Genomic DNA, 25,650 nt, shown 5'->3' with positions numbered 1-25,650 from the left:
AAGTGAAGTAAGCCAGGCCCAAAGAAACATAGGTCCTATGGTTTCCCTTATTTGTAATATCTAGTATATGTATGAGTCAAGCGGAAAAGGTCAGATAATGTGATGTCAGGAAAATGAACCCTTAGATGTGTATTTTAATGTTTTTTTCTTTCATGCATGTGTTTCTAACGCATTTATAAGATTATCTCTTTGTTGCTTTGTATGTCCCTCCCCCACAGTATAACCCCTGCTTTCACTATATTTGATGTCAGTATAACTTGTGGAGGAGATGGGGAAAAACCAGTTGTTTAAGGATACTGGTGGACCTGTTGCAACAATGAGAAGTACAAGTTGTCATGTAGAAAACGAACTTTACAACTTTGGTGGGGGGGGAGGGGGGGAAGGAGAAGGATTGGGATTGGGGGGCAGGGGGGAGGCTGGGAAGGGATGTGAAGGGTAAACAAAGGAGGAGGCTGCAATGCTTGGTAAGAAATGTACGCATTATCCTGCCCATGTAATTGTAACTCCTCTGTACAGTATGTTCACAAATAAAATTAAATTAAATTAAAAAAAAAAGAATCCCTGTTTAGAGATATGAGTTGAAATAGTTATGATTGAAATGTCATGTACTTGAGTTTTGCTTCCAAATAATATAATAGTTGATAAATGGATAGAACTGTAGATAAAGAAAGATGGGCCATGAACAAGTGATTTCTGAAGCTGGGTGAAGGGGCTGGGGAGTGAGTTCATTATACTCTTGCTTAATTTTCTATAGGGTTGAAACAATGAAGGCAAAAACAATAATGAAGAGCTTTTAAAGTATAATTTTTGTTATTATTAAGGTGTTATACAGAGGAGTTACCATTTCCTAAGTCAGGTAAAAAGAAAAATCCATAACAAAAATAATATGTTCATCTTTCAGACAATATTGAAGTATATCAAAAGGTTAGATGTCTATTCATATCTCATCAACCTCAACATTCCCTCAAGGCAATCATTTTAATTCCATTTTGTACTGATGGAGATGTAATAATGTGATATGATATGTACATGGTAATGAATGTAAGAAAAGTAGAGATGAAATATTAGCTGTTAAGATGACTGTAGTCCTCTTACATTTTGGTTGCTGAGTACATGAGATTTATTTTTTTTTAATTCTGGGAATATATATACATGAAACTATTAACAATGTGGGGAGAAGTTGGCATTACTGTTCATACCAGCTTTACCATTTGAACTTCAAGGTGCTTCATTGGAAAGAAGATATATATTAAAGAAAAAAGCCAAGTTTGAGAATCAAATTTGCATTGGAGCATAGCAAGAATTTTCAGTAAAAGTGACATCATTTTCAAGTTCATGCATATGCCCATATGGGATAGTCCATGGTCTAGATTTGAAGTCAAGAATCTTTGTATAATAAGCTTTGTAGAGGGTATGAAAATAACTGGTTAATCCCATTGGTTCAGTTTTAGCTAATCACAGTAGACTTTTCCAGAAAAGAGAAAGATGAAACAAAACTTAATAAGCATAAAAATATAAATAGCAACTAAATATCTTACCTACATGAACCTTATTTAAAAACAGAGAGAAACACTTAGGGTACATTGATTCTTACTCTCCCTCTTCTGAGGAGAAGCAGGGAGATGGATTTATAAGGGTCTTTCTGCCAGTCTGGAACCACCTACTTCCCCCATCTGTCAAGCCAGCTCCATATGTTGTATAAAATCAACATACTCTTGTAAAACTTTTTCCAACTAAGGCAAGCATGCTTTCTATCCAAGTTTTCTACAAGTTCTTTATACATATTTACATGACTATATTTGTCACAATGTAATCAATAAATACTACATATAGATTAATGTTGACTAATGCTATTGTTTTTATGTATATAATGAATGGCAACATTAGTCCATACATTTCAACTATTTGCTGAAAGTGATGATATTTCTGCTGAAGCAGGTCTCTGTCATTATCTTGTGAAAAATTTGCTATACATATGTAGTGAATACTTGGTTTTTAATAAAGGCAAAAGTGGTGCTTTTGTTGTTTTGTTTTTGTTTTTATTTTAAATAACAAGATGGGGCCAGCAATATGGCTTACTTGCAGAGTGCCAGCCTTGCATGCATGAAGCCTTGGGTTGTATTCCTCAGTACCACATTAACAGAAAAAGCCAGAAGTAGCGCTGTGGCTTAAGTGGTAGAATGTTAGCCTTAAGCAATAGAAGCTCAGGGGCAGTGCCTAGGCCCTGAGTTCAAGCCCCAGGACTGACAAAAAATAAATAAAATAAAATAAAAATAACAGGATGTAGGATATATGCTCAATATCTACTTTTCTCAAAATAATATCATTAGCACATTTTTCTGTATTCTTTAAAAAACAATTACTCAAATCAAATGATCTATGACATCAAACTTTAGCAAATCTTTTTTTAAATGTAAGCATAGGAATTTTAATATCAATGTATCAGTGACCCCTCCATGAATACATGGCTACAGTCTCACTTTATACTACACAGTGAGCTTCCACAGTGTCTCAGTAAGTGCTCCTAAGGAGAGAAAGTGACATTTCCACTTGTACTAAAATGAAGATTTCATCCCGAGTAGCCCAGTGTTGCCTCTCTTCAGAAAACACCTAATACAAAAATTATAGTTCTGGGCTAGCTATGTAATTCAGTGATAGAGCACTTGCTTAGCTGCTCAGAGCTCTTTCTCCCTCTCAATCTCTATCTCCCCCCCCCCACTCCTTCTTTCTCTCTTTGTCTTTCTTGCTTTCTTCTTCTTTCCCTTGCCCTCTCCCTCCCTTCCTCCTTCCTTTCCTCCTTTCCTCCTTTCCTCCTTCCTGGCCTCCATGAGATGAGCAACTCGGCTCTGCCATGCTCTTCTGCTATTCTGCCCAATGTGTCCATTCTGCACATGACATTATTATCATCTGTATCAACACACACGTACAGTCCTTTATTTCCCAAACTATATAATAAGGGGACTTGACTTACAGACTCCACTCTGAAACTGTATGATTGGCTGATCTCACTAAACTCTCTGCTGCCTTGAGGCATTAAAGGTTTGCTCACACCTGTAATCCTAGCTACTCAGGAGGCTGAGATCTGAGGATCATGGTTCAAAGCCAGCCGGGGCAGAAAAATCCGTGAGACTCTGATCTCCAATAAACCACTAGAAAACAGGAAGTGGCGCTGTAGCTCAAGAGGTAGAGCACTCGCCTTGAGCTGAAGAGCGCAAGGACAGTGCCCAGGCCCAGAGTTCAAGCCCCATGACTGCCAAAAGAAAAAAAAAAGGTTCATCATAGTTACATGTTCTGTCATGCCACGGTTCTGGCCAACGTCATAGGAGCTATATTAGTAGTGGATTTCCCATAGCATCTAGACTTCCCATTGAATCTGGATTTTCAGCACATGTCAAAAAAAAAAAAAAAAAGAAAGAAAGAAAAAAAACAACAACCAAGACCTTTCAATATCCAAACACCAACATCAAACTCGCCATAAGTACCGGGGTATTTTATATCTCACATATAATGAGAGTTGTCTCATTTAACAAAGTAAGTTAGCATATAACATGTTCTCAATTACTCATTTCTTCCATATAATTTCTTGAATTTCCAATTCCTATCAGCACATGGTGGGTGGTAGAGGAAGGTAGTATAAACAACTAGAAGTTCACATATGCAGAAAACCAGAAGGTCATTGACTTTTACTGATTTATTTATGCCTACATACTTCTGGCTATAGAATTCCCTTTCTTTTTCTTTTTAAAATCTTAACTTATTTTTTGCAGTAATTGGGACTGAACACTGGGCCTCATGCTTCTACCACTTGAGTCATACCCCAGTCCTTAGCTTTCAGTTTGTTTTTTTAGCTAGTTTATGATCTGAAAACTTTGGGCTGTTCTTGAAACCATTATTCTCCTACCTCTGCCTCCCAAGCTGAGATTATATGTATGTTCCATCCTGCCTATTTCTGTATATAGTTTTCTATTGTGACAAGTGTTTTTGTAATTTATTACCTTGACAACTATGTCTGTCTCTCTTTATCTCTCTCTGTGTCTCTTTCTTTCTCTCTTTCCTTTTTGAGACAGGCTCTTGCTTTTCTAGTCCAGGCTGGCATGGAACTCACACTCTTCCTGCCTCAGTCCCCTGCGTATTGGGATTAAACATGTGCCACACCATTCCTAGGTCAATGACTATAGACTGAACTCTTACCAAGTACCAGACTTTGTACTACTGAGCCCTAGTTACACACTGTAGGCAACTTAAAATTTCAGGACAAACAGTTGGCTGGCAATTTGGGGGTAGGAGCTGATGCTATGTTTCTGAGACAAAAATCTTACTCTTCCTTGTCTAAATTTTAATGTTTCCATTAAGGCTTTTCAACTGATAGAAGGAGGCTCGCTTATATTATCCATGATAACTTCTTTTTCCTAACCTCACTGTTAGAGGATGTTAGCCACATTTCCAAAATACCTCCATGGAAACACACAGATGAGAGCTTAGTGGAATAACTTGGTGATGTAGCTTTGCCAAGTTGAATCATAAAACTAAGCAAACACAACCTGCTGGAAAGACTGGGCTCATTCAGTCTTCATTTTTATATGGTTGGCATATACATCTTATTTCCTCATACCAGTATCCAGATAAGGGCCTATAATATTTTCCTTGTTAGTCTTTCCAGGCCTGGATTAAGACACTATTGATATGCAACAGTATTTCTGGGCTAGAGAATTGTTTCCATAAATGCACTGCCAGCTGTATTTTTCTAGTCCAAAATGTAAGTATCAAACACTATCAAACTGTAAATAGCACTACTAGTAGTAATATTTGTCCTGGTATTGTGAATTCTGAGAAGGTCTTTGTAAGGAAAGGGAAAGGGGTAGTGGATGAAGTTGGTCTAGCTCTAGTTTTTGAGCAGGGCTCCCCTCAACTCACAGAAAAGGATCTTCTCCAACTTCCTTTCTTTTTCATCTTACTGTTTATATCTGTTCTTTAATTTCCCCTTCTCTCTTTACCATGGGTTCCCAAGGCTCTGAATAACATTTTCCCCCTTTTGGAATCTCAGGTTGATAATTCCCATATACTTAATGTCTGATGTTCACTGCAATTAGTATCTAGATGAGTTACTTAAGTTTTCTAAATCCTGAAGTTTTTCTTGCAACCTATAATTTCTTTATAGTGAAAAAAAGTGACACATACTCCCTATTAAGAAAAGTAGAGTCATGGCATGGTGACTGGGACTAGTAGCCCCGGCTTTTTAGTAAGATGAACCTGGGAAATAGCTTGAGTTCAGGAATTTAGGGCCAGTCTGGCCAACATAGTGAGACCTCATCTCTTAAAAGAGAGCACATATTGTAAAATGTCAGAGGAAAATATTATTTGGGGGAGAGAGAAAGAGAGAGAGAGAACCTCAATCACTTTCCAGTGTAGGCAATAATTAATAGGCACATCCTATAAACAAGGCAAAATTCTCCTTGTCAAAGAGCAGAAAGCCACAGATAGTAGAAAAGTTCATTAACTGTAATCAGATGACTCATGTGGCTATAATTATACTGTTTCCCTAACTTAGCCAAATGTAGAGCACTGACAAATTGGTAGAAGACCAAGAATAGGTGTGATTTTCCTCTTACTTCTAATCAATAGCAAATGGGCACTATGGCAGCCTTTGTACAAGTAAGAGATGGTGGAACCGCTAGGCTGTGAACCACGTGGTTCACTTGCTTTGACAAAAAGACTGAGCACCTCAGAGTCAAGGAGGGTGGGAGCAGGCATAGGATATTATCTTCAAATTGGTCTGCTTTGTTTTTCTTTGGAAGTACCAATAGAAGGGGGCAGAGGCTAAAATTAACGAGGTGGAAATGGGATTTCTGAATTATCAGTGCATTTCAATTATCTCTGCTCACCCTTGCAGGTTGACTGCACTCAATTTCCTTTTAGGTAGAAAAGTCTAGATTCATAAAAAAGAATTACTTCTCTTTCCATGAAAGCCCTAGGCTCTGTGTCCACCTCTGATTATTTTAAAATGAGCTTTTAAAACTTAAGGATGCCTGGGAGACAACATTTCTACTTTTTGTTTGTTTGTTTCTTATAGAAGCCATGATAGAGAGAGATCTTTCTAGTATCTGACAGCATATTTCTGGAAAGTTCTTCCAGGTCATTATATCATATGTCACTAAAATACTGGTTAATGAGTGATATAATATACCTTTTATGTACTAATTTCTTCCTTGGTTCATCTTGTTCTTGTTGGAGGAATAACTTCCATTCCTTGAATTGCTTTTAAATTCTAATGTGGGAGCACTTGTGCAGAAACCAAATATGGGCTTGTGTGGTGCACAGAGGGTCAAGAAATTGAAATCACACATTGATTGGTGCAACGGCTCTGAAAAGAAGTCACTATATTCTACCTCTATGGGTATATAAACAATGGTACAAGGCAGGTAGACACTGGGAAGCTATTCTATTTTTTTAAGGGAAAGAAATGTACAAGAAGAAAAAGTGAAGGGATTTGTCTCTAGTTTATCAACTAGCTCAAAGTTTCTACTATAAATAGGGATAATTCAACAGTAACAGGAAGGGAGCATCAGATGAGTTCATGTCTTTTACAGAGTAAAACTTTTTAGAGGACATGGACATGGAAGGAAGTAAGAGTTAAGTTTAAAAAAAAAAGTGGGAACAGATAAATCCAAGCAGTGTGAGAAGAAGGTAACGGTGCAAGGAATACGATGGTGGTAGTAGAGTTGGTGGTGGTGGTAGTGGTCTGAGGAAAGTTGCCTTCCCTGTCCAGGAGAGAACTACCACAAGGAACCTCCTTTCTCTGAAGGAGGCTCGGACAGGCCTCTGCATGACTGGGCCATGGCCTGTGCTGGTTCTCCTTGGCAGAAAGCCTTCATTAAGAACTTTTGAACTGCTAAGGAAATGAGTCCTCTGGCCAAGTTAACATTCGGCTCTCTCTGCCTCTCCTCCCTCACTGTCCTTGATTCAAGATTCTGTCCCTTTGTCTTAATATTATGGGGAAAATGAACCAGAAAAATACTTATTAGCTCTTCCTAAGCACTTGAGTATGTTCTAGTATTCTCTTAATTCATTGTTTTTGCTTAAAATTCAGAGCAGATTCATAGCTACTCCATATACAGACAAGTTCTGGAATTCTCTCCTCTCTCTCTCTCTCTCTCATGCATACATACACACACACACACACACACACACACACACACACACACACACACACACACACACACACACACACACAGGAACATGCACACAACTTTCAAGTTATAACTTCCCTCTCTTACCTAATTTCTACTATTTGGTTCTGATCTGAGGTTCATTTAACATGATACTGCTGTTGAAGGAAGTGGAGCAAACCTCAGCTAATAATAAACATATGATTGCATATATATATATATATATATATATATGTTGAATAAGAACACACAGGATTTTCCTAAGACTTGACCAACATCTTCTATCCACTCCCTAGGGTGAGGTGAGTGAGGGTCCAAGAATCTTTGTCAGTTTCTCCTTCCCTTTCTGTTCTCCTTCTATACTTTGCTCGTTCCCGAAATCTACCAAGAATATCCCAGGGAATTTTTTTTTTTTTTTTTTTTTTTTTTTTTTTTGTCGGTCGTGGGGCTTGAACTCTGGGCCTGGGCGCTGTCCCTCAGCTCTTCAGCTCAAGGCGAGCGCTCTACCACTTGAGCTACAGCGCCACTTCCGGTTTTCTGGTGGTTTTTATTGGAGATAGGAGTCTCACGGTCTCTCCTGCCCGGGCTGGCTTTGAACCGCGATCCTCAGATCTCAGCCTCCTGAGTAGCTAGGATTACAGGCGTGAGCCACCAGCGCCCGGCTATCCCAGGGAATTTTTAGAGCTTGCACATTTGTCTTTTGATTTATTCTGAAACCATTCTTTTTTGGGGGGGTCAGGGGTTACATATGGTGGGTATGTGTGTCTTTCTTACATATAATCTTTGCCTAAATGCCTCAGTCAGTCTTGTGTTCCACCTGCTCTGTTATCTTCAAATAAAACCCAAACCCCTGAGAAAAATGTTTTGTTTTCTAAATAACACCTGGTCTGGCACCCAGAACCTTAAGAGATAGAAGCCACTGCAGATTCTCCAAATATAAGAATCAAATGGCTCATTGTCTAGCCCTTGGGTCTGCCAGCCAAGAAGGAACAGGAAGTTTGTCTATGAGTGGCAGGAATAAGGAATGCAAGAGTCCAAGAGGTTACTTGCTTGTTGTTTTGAGCTTTAGGAACAGTATGAACTTCTCTTGTAAATAGCATTCTAGTCAATAAATACTTGCCCCAAACCTGAAGTCCTGGAACCCAGGCTAATGTGTACCTGTTACATACTATTTAAATACTGTTCATTTTTTTAAAGCAAATTATATATAGTACTAGGGTACAAATTTCCTAGATGGCTTAGCATACACATTGCCTAGAGGTTGCTGTCATGGAGTGACTAGATCACGTATTTCTTCTAAAAAGTCCTTATAGGCATTTTTATGCTTCATGCAAACCCCAGCCAGCTATCAAACAATATTTCTCATGGGTCCTATTGATTTCTAGTTTCCCATTTGGCATACGGATGGGTGGGGTGACAGTTTAAGAGAAAGGGACTGGGTTTGCCATAGTTAAAACATATGTGCTTTCAGACTATACGCTTGCTGGCAATCCAGTTTTAATAGCTCATGCTCGAATCCTTTCTTGGAAAAGGAATTCAGGTTACATAATCATGAAAAACAAACCCGTTGCCACCCAGCATGAGCCAACATGTTATAGTATTTGATGGCATGAGGCTGTCAAACCAGCACCCAGTCTCAGGCACCAGAGGGAAGACTGAGAAAATGAAAATCTTCCACTTTTGTTAATGTGATGACACTTACTCATAATGACAATGGATAATTCATCTTTCTGGATTTAGCTCAGGATGCCTTCGGACTTTGGTTTAGCTAAATAGATGTTCATTTATGGCTAATTAGGGAAGAATGATCACCAGCAACCCAGAAGCAATTGTTTAGATTAGATCTCTGAAGGAATTTCACCTTAGCTATTCCTAGCCATGCCCAAGATACTCCTAAACTTGTATCCTCACTGCCAGCTCTTCCGGCTCCTGCCCCATGATTGAATGAAGTAATTAACACTGTCTGGTAGAGCTAGCTGTCTACAAGCACAAATTCAACTGAGGAATCTTCATCTTCTGGGGTTTTAAATGTTTCATTTCAGGTGACTTAATGGATAAGAGACTGTTGTTTTTTTATCTATCCTGCCAGGTATAAAGCTGTATAGAGACTGTCCTGAGACCCTTGTTGTAGTTCCTAAAGGGAATCTGTGAACATCAGCTATGGGGCTGCATAGGTGGCCAGATGTTCGGAGAGGTCATTTTTTTTTTCCATGTCAGATAACTAAGTAAGAGGGCTTTTCTGCCTCAGGCAAATTATTGACCTAAATTTCTATTTTCACCACATAAGTGGAAAAAAAGAAAACAATCTGACTCATCAAATTAAGCAACAACCAACTCAGTGTATAACCTTTCCTGTGATTAATATACCTTATAAACTTACTATGAGGCATTAAAAACCACCCTAACCTTTCCAGTAGAAATTATAGGTGATTAGATGACATAGTCTATCTAAAACTGTACCAATAGCTATCTTTTGAGTATTCACCACAGGCTTGGTACTCTGAGCTTTGCACAGATTATTTCACATAATCCTTATAACAACCCCTATATTAGGTGGATAAAGGTAGAGAGAGGTTGGGTAATTTGCCAAACACCTCATAGCTGCTCTGAACAGACCAGGTCTGTTCTTTGGTCCAATATCTATACTACTGAACAGTGTTCATTCCTGAATATCAGACTACATGGGATCTAGAAGGTAAGAAAAGCACATCATCATCATCATCATCATTATTTGGTGGTACTAGGGTTTCAGGACCCCATTGTTATTCAGCTTGCTTGCTTGGCTGGTGCTCTGCCTCTTGAGTCACATCTTTAGTCTGGTCTTTTTCTCTGGTTATTTTAAAGATGGACTCCCAAAGACTTTTCTGACCAGGCTGTCTTCAAACCATGCTCCGCCAGATCCTCCTGAATAATTTGTATTATAAGTATGTGCCACTGGTGTCCAGCAAAAGCACTTCTTCATTGTAGTGGTCATCATGTTAATCTTTGTATATCCCAAATACATATTCTGTCACATTTGACTTATTTATGAGATATTATCTCTTCTTTCAGATTTTAACCAATTAAAACCTCCAAAGAGTTAGTTCATTATCTTAAACATACTAAAATACACCTGTTTTCTGGTTCTAGGATCTCAGAAGCAGATTCTCTTGGGAGGAAATACAAAGAAAAAAATGTTTGTCCTTGATTTGGCTAGCCAATACCACCAAGGAAAAAGAAAAGCCAGGTCCTTTAACTATTACTTCCTTTTCCAACCTCCAAGAGGCAAAGAAAACAGGGATGAAGTTTTTTCCATTTACATATGGCTCCTCTGCACTTCACTTTACTAAGATTTTGGGTGGGGCAAAAGAGGGAAGTCATCGTTACTCAACTTTTTCTTTTTCCTTGTCTCCTGAGTAACTTTCTTTCATCCCATAACTGAGTGATGCCTTATAATGTTCCACTCTTTGGTCTTTGGTTCACAAATTACACATATATTTATTGCAAACATAAACACTGAGGTTGGCAGTAAGGTTTGATGCGTAGTCCTTGTGCTGGCCACTCTGGTAGCCATATTTATCTGAGGCTGGGCCAGTCCCTGATGCGGCTCAGGAAGGTATAATTGTTAGGACTGGGATAACAAAGAAGCTGAAGATAAGACTACCCTAGAGAGAAAGAGAAAGAAAGTAACCGATCACAACGCACTTATCTAATGTTAGAAGTATGAGAGGCACTAAAGTTGTCTATTTTATGATACACTGAAACCCTAACACAGAGGCTCAATAGTTAATGATATTTCTTCTCTAGACCTCTTCTGAACAATGGAAGTCTGAATTTCAACCAGTAGCCAAGAATCTATTATCCCTGGATTGCATGGGATTACCTCAACTGGAGTGATTCAAGTCCCACAAATGGGAAATACTGTCAGATCACTTCTCTTAACTGCTTCATGAAATTCAGTAAGCTATACATATGCAGTTTTCATATGCAGATTAAATTTTGTTTAGGGTCAACTGGGACTATTTCAAAATGTTGCATTTTCTCACCTTCCCCCCATCCCCTATATCTTGTACTCTAAATAACAACAAAAGAACCTTGTTCCAAATCTGCTTGGAAATATTCCAAACTATTAGCAATTTAGGAGGGCATGAGTGATATAATGATTTCTCAACTATAAGCTTACAAATAGGGTGACCATGAAATGTAGCTACCAAAACAAGACACTTTGAGAATAAAAGTTAAGACTACACTTACTAAGAGGTTCTATTTCATAACATTTATTTGCAACACTTTTTATATTGTTGGATCTCTATAATTCCATTAGAAACCATTTTCACTGTAGATGTTTGGGCCAAAATAATGGAGTAGGACCTTCTTCAGTTTGACTCCATCAATGAGAAGAGTCAGTAACAAATGAGAGACTATATTCTGAAGAGAGGAAAAGAGGAAGAACACTGAAAACAATAAAAGACCTGTCAGGAAAGATAAAAGTCATGTCGAAACAGAAAGGTAAACGTGAAAATCCTTGATAAGAAATGTACTCATTACTTTGCTCATGTGATTGTTATCCCTCTGTACAGTATTTTCACAATAAAAACTTATTTAAAAAAAAGATAACCTGAAACCCATCAAAAGACCAAACTTATGAATAAAGAGTAGAAAAAGAGAAGAAATGCAATCTATTCAATAAAATAGAAATGTCCTCAACTATTGAGAAAGAGAGTAATTTAGGCAAAAGCGAGTTTGGGGAAACCAATAGGATAAAACCAGAAAAAAAATCTCTTCATGTCATATTATAGTCAAAACATTCAGTAACATATAGAACCAGGAATAAATATTAAAAACTCTGAAAGAAAAGTGTCAGTCACAAGTTGGGTGCCTGTGGCTCATGCCTGTAATCCTAACTACTCAAGAGGCTGAGATCTGAGGATTTTGGTTCAAAGCCAGCCGGGGCAGGAACGTCTGTGAGACTTTTATCACCAATTAACCACCTGAAAACCAGAAGTGGCTCAAATGGTAGAGCACTTGCCTTGAGCTGAAGAGCTCAGGGACAGCGCCCAGATCCAGAGTTCAAGCTCCATAACCAACCAAAAAAAAAAAAAAAAGTGTCAAGTCACAAAAAGGCAAACCCTTTAGTGTAACAGATTTCTCAACAGAAACTCTAACCCATCAAAGTAATAGATTTCTCCCAACAAAAACTCTGAAACCAAGGGGAGCATGAAGTGATGTATTTCAAACCCTGAAAGAAAAATAACTTCCAATTCAAGAAAGGATCTGTATCCAGAAAGGATATACTTCACAATTAAAGGAAATAAAAACCTTCCATGATAAAGAAAAACTTAAACACTGTACACTCTGACAGATTATATAAGAAATCCTAAGATGTCATGCCTCTTACATTTTGTTATTTATTTAGTGTATGTCACCACAATATGATTATTTTCCTTTGTCCACTGATATGCTTCATCTTGGATTTGGAACATATCCAATCTTTGAGTCACACTCGTGAAGTTTTGTCTGTGTACTGTAATTTCTTTAATCTTCATCTTAAATTCACCTTTGCACTGTTGATCATAGATATGTGAACAAGGGGTAAAGTTAGTTTTCTTTGAGGATAAAGAAGTTGACGACAACATCACTGTCAATCACTGCAGGCAAGGTCATCAATATGTCAAGGAATCATTGCATCCTTGCATCGCCACAGTTCCACTAGTGTGTTAACACTTTCACAACATGTTTACTCCCAGCCTGCCTGTTACTGACAGTCATCTGAGTCACTGCAACACAGAGACAGATGGGCCGTGGGCTGTTGACAAAAAGCATTCATGTCTTCCCATCACATCCTTGCATGTATCCTCTCTATCCTATAACAGATGTTCCTTGCTGGTCCCTTAAAGTTTACTTTATGATGATTCACTAAATATAAATACATGTTGCTATGGAAAATGCTCCTTGGTTTATTGAATTTCAAGTCCCACCTGTGGTTCTTAGCAGGACCAGACTAGATGATTTCATAGGCTTTCTGTGGCTCGCAGACCAGATGTTCCTCATTCCTGTACCAAAGCTTGATTGAAGTGAGGGCACTGGTGGCTCACACCTGTAATTCTCTACTTAGGAGGTAGAGATTTGCAAAACTCTTCCAACAAAAAGCCACACTGGAGGTGTGGCTCAAGTGGTAGAGTACAAATAAAGGAAACAAATCTGAGCAATTGCAAAACCCTGATTTCAAACCCCAGTACTAACACAATAGCAAACAACAAAATAACTTCATTGAACATTTCTGCTGTATTGGTTTCTAATTTGGCAAGAAATTTGTTGACAAAAAATGCAGTGTATGCAGCATCAGAATTTGTATTTGCACAAATCCTTATGAACACAGTGTTTTATCTTCAGTATTAAACTATTCCTACTTGCAATTTACAGTCAAATAAGGTCTGAGGAACTTTCAAATGCTTTGACTACATGAATTTCATTAAAAAATTGAACAATTAATAGAATTAGTTTTTAATTTGAAGCATCTGGACATAATACAGGAATCACTATGCTCTTTGTAAAGTTCTTCTAATTAAACCAAACATATTAACAGCTATTGCTTCATAGTTCATGGCTGTCCAAGAAAACCTTAAAATAACATCTAAGGTTAAAAGTAACTTGTATTTCTTCTTTAGCATATTCATGTCTGACCATTTTCATTACTACAAGCTTTCAGATGGAGAATGGAGAATATTAGCCAACATATTGCACATTCATCAACTTAGAAATGAAAATCCTATACTTAAAATTCCATGTATTTTTATTTTGTGTTGTTTCTTGACTTCTTTACAGCTCAGAGGTTCACTATAACTGAATTTCTGACAACGGTTACTGAAAAATAAGGTACATAGCTAGAGATCTATGTTACTGAAGAAAATAGTGGAGCCACTTTAGCAGGATTGTTCATGTTACTCTTAGACAATTCAGGTCTAACCATTTTCCACCTCTACTTTTCCTTCATTGAATTTCTAGTTCCCCACATTTGGCATTGATACCATTCATCAGCATGCTGGCCATCTTTGACAGAAGCAAGACATAGCTCATTGATACAAACCATTGCCACCCGTGGCAGCAATGGCCAACACTTGAGCGGCATTATTTAGGGCGGAAGTTATTTGTTCCAAGCCACCTGAAGGCAGTACTATTAAAAAAAATCAGCTAGCATGCTATATGCTCTCCCTGAAATGTGCAAGTTAGGTACCTGTGTCAAGAAAGGTTTGAGATGAGTGAAAGCAGTAATCAGTGATAGTTCAGATATAACCACTTATATGGAACTTTATTAACTATACCTGTATCTGAAATCTGCTTCAGAAGGATACAGAATACAATATAGAATGTATAGAATATAGAAATAAAGTGTCCTCCCTGGCTTGTTTGATTGGAATGAATGCTAATAACAGGTTATTAGAACAACTCTGGTTCACACGTTGGACAAGAGAGGTGACAGGGAATTTGAAGGAAATCAGGAAATATGTGCAGCTTTTGTTATTGATTGCCAAGGTGCTTCATGATACAGATTTTAGTATTCTATAACCCATACGTATTTAGCCAGAGTGAGCAGTAACCACCAAATAAGTATTTAAATGCATTTAAATGTCATTCTTGGGGCTGGGAAGGTGGCTCAGTGGTAGAGCGCTTGCCTTGCATGCCTGAGGCCCTGGGTTCGATTCCTCAGCACCACATAAGCAAAAAGAAAAAAGCCAGAAGTGGCGCTGTGGCTCAAGTGGTAGAGCGGTAGCCTTGAGCTGAAGAGCTGAGGGACAGCGCCCAGGCCCAGAGTTTAGGCCCCACAACTGGACCCCCCCCCCTCCAAAAAAATGTCATTCTTTTGGACACTAAGGTTTATTACTGGTTTAGGGAAATTATTTGCCTTTTATTGCAAGGTGACAAACCACACAGCCTTAGTGCTCAGTAAAGCAATGTGCTTTACTCCATGGTTAACCTAACATCCAGGTCAAAAATATTTCAAAGAGTAAGATCTTTAACTCAGTCATTTCATGGTCAAACTCTGAGTACTTTCTCTCTTTCTTTCTTTCTTTCTTTCTTTCTCTCTTTCTTTCTTCCTTTCTTTTTTGCTAGTCCTGGAACTTGAACTCAGGGCCTGGGAACTGTCCCTGAACTTCTGTTGCTCAAGACTAGCACTCTATCACTTGAGTCACAGCACCAGTCCTGGTTTTGTCTGTTCATGTGGTCTGAGGAACCCAACCCAGGGCTTCATGCATGCAAGGCAACACTCTACCACTAAGTCACGTAACATCCCTGGAAGTTTTCTTTTTATTATGTCATTGTCTTTTCTGAATTGGACTTAACATAAACCACTTTCTTTGAGGATGACATTTCTAAACAAAAAAATTTTGGTAAATTTTAAAAAATTAGCCAGGATGTGTGGTGGTACATATCTGTAATCCTAGCTACTCAGGAGGTAGGTGCAGGAGGATCACAAGTCGGAGACCAGCCCTGGAAACATTAGCAACACTCTATCTATAAAACCCCAAAATGAACAATAACAAAAGAGCAACAACAAGGACACAGTGGTTCACAATGTAATCCTTGCTACTTAGCAGGTGCTATCAGGAGGATTATGGTTTGAGGATAGCCTGAGCAAAAAGTTCTGTGAGACTTCTCCCTCCCATCTCAACAATAAAAAGCAGGATACAATGCTGGGTACTTGTTATCTCAGCTTCATATAAAGTGTGCATAGGAAAATTGTAGTATAGGCTTGCCCATGCAAAAGTGAGAGCCTATTTGAAGAATAACAAAAGCAAAAAGGGTCAGAGGCATGGCTTATGTAGGAGAGAGCTTGCTCAGTAAATGCAAGGCCCAGAGTTCAAATCCCGGTAGCTTTCCCCAACAATCTTGTTTTAAATAATTTAAACATCCTGGATAGGATAGACACAGGGCAAGTATTTTTTTCTTCCTAAGAAATGCTATTGAATTTTTCAGTAGGAGATTTTTTTGTTATGTGTTATCAGGGATGAATTTAGGATGTTGTGTATATTAAATGCATGCTGTACCACTGAGTATCCAGCCAAGTCACTATTTTATGAACATGAAGTATTTCATATACATATATGAAAATAGGATAGGGAAGGGAAAATTTGATGACAAAACATTACATACATGTATATAAACATCACAATGTGCTGGGCATTGGTGGTTCACACCTGTAATCTTAGCTGCTCAGGAGGCTGAGATCTGAGGATTGTGGTTCAAAGCTAGCCTGGGTAGGAAAGTCCATGAGACTTCTATCCAATTAACCACCAGAAAATCAGAAGTGGCACTGTGGCTCACTAGCCTTGAGCAAAAAGAGCTCAGAGACAGCACCCACACCCTGAGTTTAAGCTCCATGACTATCAACACCCAAAATATATTACAATGTAATCATTAATATGGTTAATTAATGAGCTAATCAAAAACTTACTATCATGAGAATGTGTTCTGAGTTTCTGTAAATTAATTGATTCTAGAATGCTGAGTTTTGTTTGTCTGTATTTTTCCTGGTACTAGAGTTTGAATTAAAGACTCCATGTTTGCTTGACTTGTTTACTTAACTTGCTTGCTTGGCTGAATCATGTCTCTGGACCAACTTTCTGCAGGTGAGTCTGCCCAGACTGGGTTCAAATTGTGAGTTTTCACATCTCAGCTTCCTAAGTCACTAGGATTGCAGGTGTGAGCCACAGCACTTGGCTAAAAAATTGTTAGTGTCTGTTTAAACTATCTTCTCTGTCTCTGTCTCTGTCTCTCTCTCTGTGTTGGTACTTGGGCTTAAACTCAGGACCTGAGCACTGTCCTTTAGCGTTTTTGTTCAAGACTACTACTCTCCCCCCTGAGGCACACCTCCATTTACATTTTTGTTTTTTAATTGTACGTAAGAGTCTCATGAGCTTTCCTGTACAGACTGGTTTCAAATCATGATCCTCAGATCTCAACCTCCTGAGTAGCTAGGATGATGGACGTGAGCTACCAGCACTGGGCTCTTTTTCTCCTTCCTTCCTTCCTTCCTTCCTTCCTTCCTTCCTTCCTTCCTTCCTTCCTTCCTTCCTTCCTTCCTTCCTTCCTTTCCTTCCTTCCTTCCCTCTCTCTCTTTCTTTCTTTCTCTCTCTTTCTCTCTTCCTCCCTCCTTCCCTCTCTCCGTCCCTCCCTCTCTCCCTCCCCTTCTTTCTTTCTGCCAGTAGCAGGTCATATGAATTATATGAGTGATATGAGAAGGAGGTTTTGACTTAGTGTTCTAAGTTACCCAAATTTATCTGTTATCTTTCTTTTGAATGTTTGGATTTTCTTATTTTGTGATATTATAAATAAGCAATAGGATCATGAGCCTTTTTATCTTCTTGTTTTCTTTGCTTTAAACAAGCAATTATTTTTAGAAAAAGAGCCAACGAGAAGGATAAATTGGGTCGAGGGAGAGAGAAGGAATAATGAAGTGTGTGAAACTAGGAAGGTTATTCCCAAAGCCTTTCTTAGGTGTAGAGAATCACCTAGTGGTGAGAACAGAAAACGCTTTCTAAAAGTTTCACATCTTTCACATCCATTTTCTTCTGCTTTAGAAGAAAAAAGGTAGACTACAAACAGTATACCTAGTAGGGTTTGTAGTCAACTTCCTTAAAACATTCTTAGCTGTTCAGTATTTATTTTTGCAATCAGTTTTATAAATTATATTCACCTGGTCAATATTTAATATTCATCCTCAAGCCTTTCCTAAAAGTACTCAAAAGGCAACATTCTCTTAGGCTTTCTTAGTGAAAACATCCAATTTAACTTTCCTAATTCCTTAATTTGGTTCTCAATGCTCTTAGATATGGTGTGTGTGTGTGTGTGTGTGTGTGTGTGTGTGTGTGTGTGTGTGTGTGTGTGTGTGTGTGTGTGTGTGTGTGTGTGTGTGTGTGCGTGAGCACGCGTGAGCATATGTGTTTCTGGGCTTAGGACTTGAACTCAAGGCTTGGAAATTGTCTCTGAGCTTTTTTTGCTCAAGTTTAGGGTTCTACCACTTGAACCACAGCTCCACTTGTGGCTTTATGATGGTTAATCGGACAGTTTCCTGCCTGAGCTGGCTTTGAACTACAATCTTCAGATGTCAGCCTTCTCAGTAGAGAGGATTACAAATATGAGCCACTGGTACCAGCGCTTAAATATTGCTTTAATTTCTCCATCTTACTTGCTAAGGATTATCATAACCTTCAAGCTTCAGAAAACCATCCCAGTAGTAGCGGCTCCAGGTGTCTCAGAGCTATACTGCTCAAAATAAAGCAAAAAAGCTATGGCTAAGCCAGGTGCTGATGGCTCATGCCTGCAACCTTAACTACTCAGGAGGCTGAGATCTGAGGATCGAGGTTCCAAGTCAGCCCAGGCAGGAAAGTCTGTGAGACTCTTATCTCCAATAAACCACCAGAAAACTGGAAGTGGTGCTGTGGCTCAAGTGGTAGAATGCTAGCCTTGAGCTAAAGAGCTGAGGGACAGTGCTCAGGCCCATAGTTCAAGCACCACAACCCACCAAAAACCAAACAAACAAAAAGCTATGGCTAATAATCTAATATTAGATATAAAAAGATATACAATTATTATTACTTAAAAAATAATCTAGAAGAAAAAGAAAAGGAAACAATTAATGAGGTTAGGGCAACACATACACAAAACCCCAAATAAGATTTAAAATAACCATACTAAAGTTTAAATGCAAATAATATTCTAAAGGTTTCAATCAATAAAAGAGAATGCAACTGTTCTGCCTACACAAACCATACTTTAATTATACAGACAGAGATGGGTTAAAAGAATGGGCAAGAGGGGCTGGGAAGGTGGCTCAGTGGTAGAGCGCTTGCCTTGCATGCATGAGGCCCTGGCTTCGATTCCTCAGCACCACATAAGCAAAAAGAAAAAAGCTGGTAGTGGCGCTGTGGCTCAAGTGGTAGAGCGCTAGCCTTGAGCTGAAGAGCTGAGGGACAGCACCCAAGCCCAGAGTTCAGGCCCCACGACCGGACCCCCCCCCCAAAAAAAAAAAAAAAGAATGGGCAAGATATACCACTGAAACAACAAACTAAAGAAAGTTAGAGTGGCTATAGCAATGTCAGAGAAATAAAACTTTAGAACTTTAGAGTTTAAGGATGAAAGGTTATTTCATAATAATAAAAGGCATAATTCATTGAGAATAACAAAATTACATGAAACAAAAATCTAAAATTGAAAGGAGAAAGAGGAAAACCCACAATAGTAGTTGAAGATTTTAATATCATCCTTTCAACAATTAAATAACAGTGAGAAAATCTATAATGAGAGACAAGGCAAAATTGACTTATTGATATTTATTAAACACTTTTTGCACACCATGTGAAACATTCTTTTTTGGTTGGTCATGGGGCTTGAACTCAGGGGCTAGGCGCTGTCCCTGATCTCTTTTTGCTCAAGGCTTGCACTCTATCACTTTGAGCCATAGTACCACTGTTTTTTGAGTGATTAATTGGAGCTAAGTAGCTCATGGGACTTTCCTGGCAAGCTGGCTTTGAACTATGATCCTCAGCCACCTGAATAACTAGGATTACTGGCATGAGCCACCTGTGACCAGCTGAAACTTCCTTTTTTTTTTTTTTTTAAGGTAGAGAAAGAGAAAGCTGTGTTTAGAGGAGCCAAGGACAAGCCAAGATTGAAATATCTATTCTTTGTTTACTGTTAACATAGTATTTCCCAAATGTCTGAGGTGTTTCCTATGTCACCAGGATGATTCTTACCACACCTTTATACAACCACTCTCTTGCTCTCTTATTTACACAATATTAAAAGACAAATCATTATCTACTTAATTGGTTTTCTTTGTATTTTTGTTTCTTTGTTGGTCGTGGAGCTTGAACTCTGGGCTTTGGCACTGTCCCTCAGCTCTTCAGCTCAAGGCTAGCGCTCTATTGCTGGAGCCACAGTGCCACTTCCGGTTTTCTAGTGGTTTATTGGAGATAAAAAGTCTCAGAGACTTTCCTGCCTGGGCTGGCTTTGAACCGGGATCCTCAGATCTCAGCCTCCCGAGTAGCTAGGATTACAGGCATGAGCCACCGGTGCCTGGCTACTTTACTTAATTGTCTAGTGGTACAATAAATTAGGTTTGACCAATGTGCTTAAACTTATTTAAGTCTCACTGAATTTGCAATGATTGAAGTCATACAAAATATGTTCCCCAATTACAACAGAATTAAATTAAAACTTTGACAGAAAAGTATATAGAAAGGCTACACATATTTGGCCATTAATCAATATACTCCTAAATAATCCACAGGTTAAATAAAAAAATTACAAGGAAAAACAAAATATTTAGAAATCACCCACAATAGGTATGAAAGAGAGTGCACAATCCCATAATATAGGCCATTAAAAGGATAATAATGTAGACTTTTGAAACTCTGTACCAATAATTTTGATGACCTATGTAAAAAGAAAAAAAGATAAAATTCTTTTAAAGATAAAAATGATCAAAACTAGCTTTTATTATTAAGTTTTAAAATTATTTTTATTCTTCTTATTAATTTCTCATTTCAAAATCCTTCAACTCTAGGCCATAGCATTAAAAAAATAAATGGTATTAATTCTACACAAACTCTTCCAGAAAAGAAATGCATGAGAAGGAAACTGTCTGGGTTATATTTATAACCCATTTATAAAAACGTATAATTTATAAAAAATCTATTTATAACCCATTTATAAAAACCTATAACTGGGTGCTAGTGGCTCACGCCTGTAATCATAGCTACTCAGGAGGCTGAGATTTGACATGGTTCAAAGCCAGCCAAAGCAGGAAAGTCTGTGACACTTTTATCTCCAATTAACCACCAGAAAACTGCAAGTGGTGCTGTGGCTCGAGTGGAAAAGTACTTGCCTTGAGCTGAAGAGCTGAGGGACGGTGCCAAGGTCCAGAGTTCAAGACCCATGACTGACAACAATAACAACAACAACAAAAACCTACAGAAACTGCGTTCATAAAGGTTCCAAGTCATCAATCACACAAACACCTATCAACAGGTCAATAGGTGGTTCAGTCGTACATGCGTGAGAAGAAACATTACAAACAAAACCCTCAGTTTCACGTTTTGAAAATATATTGTTTCAGGAACTGTGAAAGAATCAGGCCCCAAAGAGTGTAAGATTATGTTGCCTTCATGACTCAGAGCTGAAGACAGCTTTCATCCATGGAAATTACAGGTGTGAGCCCCTGGTGGCCAGCTTTTGCTGGTTATTTTTGAGAGCAGGGCTGAACTTTTCTGTTTAGGCTGTCTTTGAACCCTGCTCCTTCAGCTCTCAGCCTCCCAAGGAGTGACGTTGCAGCTCCTAACTTATCAATAAAACCAGGGCAATGCTTTCCTCCAAGTGCTGCACAAAGAATACACAGCACTATCCACTTATAGAAGTAGATATGAGGAATATCCACGTTGTCACCAAACAGCACAGTCCCCGGGCAGTAGCCGATAGGCCGCACCTTCTTAAGGAGCCAGCTCACGCCTTTGCAGAAATCGCGATTCAAAACCCCCCAAAAGCTGGCCCGCCTCAGCCAGACCACGTGGTCCGCGTCTCCAAGCAACCAGATGAAAGCCGCAGGCTGGGTCAATCACCTCCAGCAGCGAAGGCTTGTTTTTAAAATCCATCCAAAACAGCCAATCAGAAGCGGCCAACAGAGGACTCGGGAGGTGATTGGTCCATCGCTACCGTTAGTGACCAATGGGCGTGGGGTTAGGATTGGCCCGGGACCGGAAGCGAGCGGGTGCAAGCCGAGTGGCGGCCGCGGGCAGTTTGAGTTGGTTTCGGCACCGGCTCACACTGCTCGGGAGGACTCCGTTTCCTTTGTCCGGTTAAGCAGGTGGGGAGGTGAGCGTCCTGCCGGGGCCTCACCGTGGAGGCCGGGCCTCGGCACCTCTGGGTTCTGCCCGGGACAGCGGGGCGGGACGCCCGGGGTCGCGCTCCCGGGCCGGTGGGTGCCGTGGGGCGCCCCGGGTGGGCGAGTGGCGGAGCACGGCCCGGGGCGAGCGTGCGGTGGTGCGAGCCGACCTGCGCGGGCGGAGCGGCCACTCCTGCCCGCCCAACACTGGAGGCGACCAGGGGGTTCCAGGCAGCGTTGCTAAGTTGGGGAACTGGGGCTCCGCTTGGGAAGTCGAGGGCCCCGTCCTGGGCTGCTTGGATTTGGATGAGGCTAACCATGGCCTGTCAGCGGTTAGGGGCTTATTGCTCTTTCTCCCCGCTCCTTCTTCCCCTCCTCCCTTCCCTGCTCCCTTCCCTCCTCCCTTCCCTTCCTCCTTCCCCTCCTCCTTCCCCTCCTCCTTCCCCTCCTCCCTTCCCCTCCTCCTTCCCCTCCTCCCTTCCCCTCCTCCTTCCCCTTCTCCCTTCCCTCCTCCCTTCCCTCCTCCCTTCCCCTCCTCCCTCCTCCCTCTTCCCTTCCTTCCTCCCTTCCCCCCTTCCCCTCCTCCTTCCCTCCTCCCTTCCCTCCTCCTTCCCCTCCTCCCTCCTCCCTTCCCTCCTCCTTCCCCTCCTCCCTCCTCCCTTCCCTCCTCCCTTCCCCTCCTCCCTCCTCCCTCTTCCCTTCCTTCCTCCCTTCCCCCTTCCCCTCCTCCTTCCCTCCTCCCTTCCCTCCTCCTTCCCCTCCTCCCTCCTCCCTTCTTTCCTCCCTTCCCTCCTCTCTCCTCCCTTCTTTCCTCCCTTCCCTCCTCCCTCCTCCCTTCTTTCCTCCCTTTCTCTCTCCCTCCCTCCCTTCTCTGGATGTGCCTGGCAGCTGTGATATGCTGGGGACCCTTAATGAGAGGACCCAAGTCAGGCCCATGAGGAGCCTGGCTTCAGCAGTGGACCAGGGGGACAGGGGGTGTGTGGTCTGGTGTGGTGGAGCGCGCGCGCGCGCGCGCGCGCGCGTGTGTGTGTGTGTGTGTGTGTGTGTGTGTGTGTGTGTGTGTGTGTGTGTGTGTGTGTGTGTGTGTGTGTGTGTGTGTGTGTGTGTGTGTGTGTGTGTGTGTGTGTGTGTGTGTGTGTGTGTGTGTGGATGGGGGTGGGGATTCTGATAAAGGGCAACGTATGAACTAAGAAAATGCGCCTGCTTACAGGAGAACTTACCGAATTCCCTTTCGGCTCCATTAGAGTTGGTGATTTCTGCATGAAGAATTCGGTCCTTATTATACTGGAACAAATGCTAGCCTTGCAGATAAATCCTCTTTTCTAGGACCTTCACATCCAAAGCTTTTCATTCCTTTTCTTTTACCCAGTCCCTGCCCCTGAAAACTCACTTTATAGGTTTCTGTTCTTTCTTTTGCCTTAGTGGCTTAATTTAGAGCTTGATGCCCTCACGTGTCAACATCTGTAGTCGTAATTAGCTTGGGTCTTTTGTATTTATATGTTAATCACTGCAAGTATATGAAGAACAAGTGTATGACTATACTTAAGGATATTTTTATAGTTACACCTATTTATATGGCAATATATATTTAAATATAAACAAATGGATCACTGTAACTCCTAAGCTCTAATACATATTTATGTTATATATCATATAATACATGCCATTATATTTATATCTTACATTTATTTATATACTTGTTATATAGTTATTATATATTATATATTTTAATAGACATGTATTTACATATAGTATGTATAGTCTTTGAAATGGAAAAATATTCAGCTTGCCTGTTTTCCTTGTTTATTCCCTTCATTTTCGTTATCTTTCTAGGTTGATGCTCCTTTTGTGGGGTGTTGGTACTGAAGCTTGAACTCAGGTCCTTTTGTTTGCTAGTCAGTGCTTTCTTTATTGTTTATTTTTAATGGCTTTGATTTTTTTAGTCACTTCTGCATACTTCTGGTATACAGCATTTGCATTCCTAAGTTGGTGTGGTTTCTTGGAACAATCTGAATGAAATTTCTTTTACTAGTTTTTGGGCAGGTGAGAGTGGAGTTTAAGATGGCTACTCAGAACTGAGATCTGGGGGAAAAGAATAAACTGGAAGTGAAAACAAAGCTTCCCATAGCTTGACATCTAACATATATTGTCCAAATCCCTTATTTTCCTTAAGTTTTGAAAATCTTTACCATCATTCTTACTAAAAAAGGAATTATTCACCCTGAGGTCCTGGGCACTGTCCCTGAGCATTTTTGCTCAAGGCTAGTACTGTGCCACTTTTCATAGCTCCACTTCTGGCTTTTTGGTGGAAATAAGAGTTTCAGGGATTTTCTCACCCAGCCTAGTTTTGAACTGTGATCTTCAGATTTTAGCCTCCTGGGTAGCTAGGATCCTGTGATATTCCTGTTTTGTATAATGTAAACAAAGTGAGCCAAAAGAAGCAAGTAAGGATGTAAGAAGTCAAAACAAAAAGCAAAGAGAAACAAGTGTATTCTGTACTTTCTTAGTTATTGGTACTCATATTTCAGAGGATGGAGAAGATAAATTTATATACTGTATTGTCTTTTGAAATGGGGTATTTTAAAAGTTGATTTTTTTTTTTTTTTACAGTTAGGTGGACCCATTCATTAGTCTCTAAGTTTCCTTTTGCCATGAGACCAACAGTTTGGTTTTGCTTTTCAGGTTACGTATATATGCTTGAAAAATAAAGGAGAATAAAATGAGCTGGGCACTGGAAGAATGGAAGGAAGGCCTTCCTACCAGAGCCTTGCAGAAAGTTCAAGAGCTTGAAGGACAGCTGGACAAACTGAAGAAAGAGAAGCAGCAAAGGCAGTTTCAGCTTGATACTCTAGAGGCGGCATTGCAGAAGCAGAAACAGAAGGTATCTCTGTATTCTGGGATTGTGAACTGGTCACTTATTTTGGGGTTATTATTAGAATAAAGTGATCTTGCTATCTTCAGATGGCCATCCCTCCTCCTCTTTTTAATTGCCTTTAACTTTGTAACTTTCTCCATCTCCGATCTCTGGCTTATTATCATATCTCTTGATATTTATGGCTGCTGAGGTTTCCTCCTTGTTCTGATACTAGGGCTTGGAGTCAGGGCCTGAGCACTGTCCCTTAGCTTTTTTGCTGAAGGCTGGCACTCTACCTGAGCCACAGCTTCACTTACGGGTTTTGCTGGTGAAATTGCAGATGACTTTCAGGGACTTAACCTGGCCAGGCTGGCTTAGAACTGTGGTCCTCAGATTTCAGCCTCCTGATAGCTAGGATTACAGACATTATGCAGCAACCTGGAGACAGTGGCAAATGCTTTACAGAGGTAGTTTTCTAAGAATGATTGTGGTTGTGGTTGTGTGTGTATGCGTGTGTGTATGCACGTGCACACACACGTGCACACACACGTGCACACACATGTACACACATACACACACACACACACACACACACACACACACACACACGCCGGTACTGGGGCTTGAACTCAGGCCCTGGACACTATTCCTTATCTTTTTTTGCTCAATGCTGGTGTTCTCTTACTTGACTCACATCTTCACTTCTGATTTCTTGCTGACTAATTGGAGATAAGGGTTTCAGGGATTTTTCTACCTGGGCTGGCATTTTT

The 25,650-nt window shown here is 40.1% G+C and overlaps 1 protein-coding gene across 2 annotated transcripts in view; it reads left to right on the top strand.

Moving 5' to 3' along the window:
• Positions 1-21,899: 21,899 nt before the first annotated feature.
• Cenpf (centromere protein F) overlaps positions 21,900-25,650 on the top strand; it is a 49,340-nt gene continuing 45,589 nt past the window's right edge. The window contains exons 1-2 of one of the 2 annotated variants that reach the window (XM_070041503.1): positions 21,900-22,008; positions 24,709-24,907. In XM_070041503.1, coding sequence (XP_069897604.1) covers positions 24,746-24,907 — 162 coding nt within the window. In that variant the 5' untranslated portion in view covers positions 21,900-22,008; positions 24,709-24,745. Of the gene's footprint in view, positions 22,017-24,708; positions 24,908-25,650 lie in introns of both variants that reach the window. The other variant, XM_070041502.1, reaches the window with a different exon arrangement.

Source organism: Dipodomys merriami, unplaced genomic scaffold (assembly GCF_024711535.1).
Source record: "Dipodomys merriami isolate MVZ:Mamm:240054 unplaced genomic scaffold, mDipMer1.0.p SCAF_31, whole genome shotgun sequence".
NCBI lineage: Eukaryota > Metazoa > Chordata > Mammalia > Rodentia > Heteromyidae > Dipodomys > Dipodomys merriami.
Note: the sequence above shows the minus strand (reverse complement) of the source record. Positions and strands in the feature narration are given on the sequence as shown.